The sequence below is a fragment of the Sinocyclocheilus grahami genome, unplaced genomic scaffold (assembly GCF_001515645.1).
Source record: "Sinocyclocheilus grahami isolate Dianchi unplaced genomic scaffold, SAMN03320097.WGS_v1.1 scaffold45424.1, whole genome shotgun sequence".
NCBI classification, from domain to species: Eukaryota; Metazoa; Chordata; class Actinopteri; order Cypriniformes; family Cyprinidae; genus Sinocyclocheilus; species Sinocyclocheilus grahami.
This window is the reverse complement of record NW_015524908.1, coordinates 1-1082: the sequence shown is the minus strand read 5'-3', so window position 1 is coordinate 1082 and position 1082 is coordinate 1. Positions and strand designations below refer to the sequence as shown.

Below are 1082 nucleotides of genomic sequence, written 5' to 3'. Positions count from 1 at the left end.
AAAAAAAAAAGAAGTAGAAAAAACACAAAGAGCATGAAACATTTGATTTTCCCCATGCATTTGAGCTGCTGATGAGTTTGACCCAGTCCATGCGAGATGTGGTTTTTCTCAGATGGGCCAGTAATCTGTGTGCTGATCAGCTCCATGTCATGGACGTCATGGCAACAGCAGCTGATGCTGTAATAACGCACAGTGTGTTGTCAAGGGCCGCTGTGTGATTGTACCTCCGCTGTATGTCAACTCCATTTCCCCACTAATTACACTGGATGAGCACAAAGCGTCATGATACACAACATCCTTACATTGTGTCCTCATGCTATTAATTGTCATGGTTTGAAGCCAATTTGTTGTTTTATTTGTCTGTACGCCATAGTCTTAGAAGTAGCTCAAATATTGTCAGTCAATGAATGAATCAATGCTAATGGGTGATATAAATTAAATTTATACAAGACCACAGAGAGATGGTGTTAATGTGTGGCGTTTTTTTCTCTGTGTCAGGGGAAGCCGACAGTGCTGCATTCTCAGTTCAGACTGACCTACACCATGATCCTGAATCTGCTGCGTGTGGAGGCCCTGAGGGTCACCGACATGATGAGGAGGAGCTTTTCTGAGAACCACAGGGATACGCAGGTAAACGGCCTCATTTCCCAGCAGCCCTTGGGTGACATTGAAATGTCTGTGGGGTCTGCATGCCCCAGTAACTGCCTCGGTAATTCAGTCTTACAAAAGGCGTAAATATGAAATATATGATGAAATGTTATGAAACTCTTTCGGTTAGCCAAGTCATTTTCTGTCTTTGTGTTGCTCAGGCTCATGAGAAGAGAATAAGTGAGCTGAGAAACACACTCTCATCTCTCCCTCCGCTGGACACAGAGGGGCAGTTATCTGATTTAGTGTCATATTACCACACCATCACAGAGCTGTGCATCACCACAGAGACCCTGCAGGTGCACGCACACAAACACACACATTTATATGAGCACAGTGTACGCTATCACAGAGCTCAAACACTGGATTCACAGCATTTGGCCGATTACATGCATTTGTAAACCAGCTAAGAAAAACCTTGGACAGTTGGGTTC

The 1082-nt window shown here is 44.2% G+C and overlaps 1 protein-coding gene across 1 annotated transcript; it reads left to right on the top strand.

Moving 5' to 3' along the window:
- Positions 1 to 158: 158 nt before the first annotated feature.
- Positions 159 to 1049, top strand: LOC107580801 (helicase SKI2W-like). Its single transcript, XM_016266439.1, has 3 exons — positions 159 to 179; positions 499 to 630; positions 810 to 1049. The coding sequence occupies exons 1-3, from the start codon at positions 159 to 161 to the stop codon at positions 1047 to 1049; spliced, it is 393 nt and encodes a 130-aa protein (XP_016121925.1).
- Positions 1050 to 1082: the final 33 nt, after the last annotated feature.

Coding starts and splice junctions, on each gene's coding strand:
- LOC107580801 (XM_016266439.1), top strand. CDS start 159: ATGGCAACAGCAGCTGATGCT. Junction 180..498: donor TGGCAACAGCAGCTGATGCT/GTAATAACGCAC, acceptor TCTCTGTGTCAG/GGGAAGCCGACAGTGCTGCA. Junction 631..809: donor AGAACCACAGGGATACGCAG/GTAAACGGCCTC, acceptor TGTGTTGCTCAG/GCTCATGAGAAGAGAATAAG.